The sequence below is a fragment of the Sinocyclocheilus grahami genome, unplaced genomic scaffold, assembly GCF_001515645.1.
Source record: "Sinocyclocheilus grahami isolate Dianchi unplaced genomic scaffold, SAMN03320097.WGS_v1.1 scaffold17156.1, whole genome shotgun sequence".
NCBI classification, from domain to species: Eukaryota; Metazoa; Chordata; class Actinopteri; order Cypriniformes; family Cyprinidae; genus Sinocyclocheilus; species Sinocyclocheilus grahami.
In genome coordinates, this window is record NW_015516470.1 from 2,981 (window position 1) to 4,603 (window position 1,623).

Here is a 1,623-nt window from a genome sequence, read left to right on the forward strand (position 1 = left end):
ATAATATTCATTCATTAAATTTTATTTTGTGGATATCCTTGAAATCCTGGCCTACTATCCTGGTGTAAGCGTCTGAAATCTTGCTCTGATGTGCTCTTGTGCTTTGCTGGTGTCACTATGTATCTGTAATTGCTGCTTGTAGCAACATTTTGATATCCATGTGTAATATTTCTGTTCAGAGGGATCGGAAAGCATTCTGATCTGTGTCTCTCTCTCTGCAGACGGCAGACTCGGTTCATGATCTGCTGCTGGACATCATCACATGGGTGGGAATCCTGCTGTCTCTGGTCTGTCTGCTCGTCTGCATCTTCACCTTCTGCTTCTTCCGCGGCCTGCAGAGCGACAGGAACACCATCCACAAGAACCTGTGCATCTCGCTCTTCATCGCTGAAACACTCTTCCTCACTGGCATCAACCGCGCGGACCAGCCCGTACGACACACACACACACACACACTCACACTCACACACACATATACACACACACACACACACACACACACTCACACACACATACACACACACATACACACACACAACTTATCATTTCAGTGTTATTTTCGTAGCATGAACAGCTATTCAAATTTGAGTTTGGTTTAATTTTTATAGTTTCCATTTCCATTTTTTTTCCCAAATATATTTTATTTAAGGAGCAATAATTCTTTTATGGTTTTAGTCTTAATTTATGTGATGATAATCCTGATATTTTCATTGTACTTGCATTGTTCATCACATCACAGTTATTTTATTTTTTTATTGTTTTAAACATAAACAGAAAATTGTGTTGAATGTATGCTTGCATGCTTGACAGTGGCTAAGAAAAATAAACGCAATTCAATATACTAAAAAAACTTGAGTACTATATATATATTTAAACATTCTACTCATTTGACATACCACTTTTTCCATACTGTGCAGCTGGGAAGATCGTGTATTTGGACACGGGATGTTTTAAATGGCAGACTGCATGTACTTATTAGTTCATGAGAGGGTGAAATAGCACAAGTGTGTGTGTCATAAAGATTTAATGAGAGAGCGTTCAGTGAGTGTGACTCTAATGCAGAACGTCATGCATGATTTATAATCTTTAAACCCTCTTATTTCACATTTTTCAATTATCTGAGAAGGTTTGTGAGGTTGCAGAACAGCATCCATCAATGTCCAGGTAACGAGAGCTTTTGTGTGTGTCTTTCAGATCGCCTGCGCCGTCTTTGCGGCTCTGCTGCATTTCTTCTTCCTGTCTGCGTTCACGTGGATGTTTCTGGAAGGCGTTCAGCTCTACATCATGCTGGTGGAGGTGTTTGAGAGCGAGCATTCGCGCAAGAGATATTTCTACCTGGCCGGATACGGCATTCCTGCGCTCATCGTGGCCGTTTCTGCCGCAGTGGATTACCGCAGTTACGGGACGGACAGAGTGTGAGTCTCTCACACACAAATACACTCAAATCTGGGTCTTGCTGGGATGTGTGTGTGTGGTCGCAGGAGGGTTGAAGTTTAGTCTAATGTTGCGGAAATTAAAGTCTGAATAATTGAAAGGACTCTCATGTATCAGCCAAAAGACACAAGAACCTTGGAGACGACCTGCAGTATTACTTCCTCTGTGTGTGTGTGTGTGTGTGTGTGT

The 1,623-nt window shown here is 41.7% G+C and overlaps 1 protein-coding gene across 1 annotated transcript; it reads left to right on the forward strand.

The window, feature by feature from the left end:
* Nucleotides 1-212: 212 nt before the first annotated feature.
* On the forward strand, nucleotides 213-1,419 carry LOC107579418 (adhesion G protein-coupled receptor L3-like; the record flags this gene model as incomplete). The annotated part of the gene is made up of 2 exons (XM_016265250.1): nucleotides 213-431; nucleotides 1,195-1,419. Coding segments are annotated over 2 exons (444 nt in total), but the record flags the coding sequence as incomplete, so codon positions are not given.
* Between the last annotated feature and the right edge of the window lie 204 nt (nucleotides 1,420-1,623).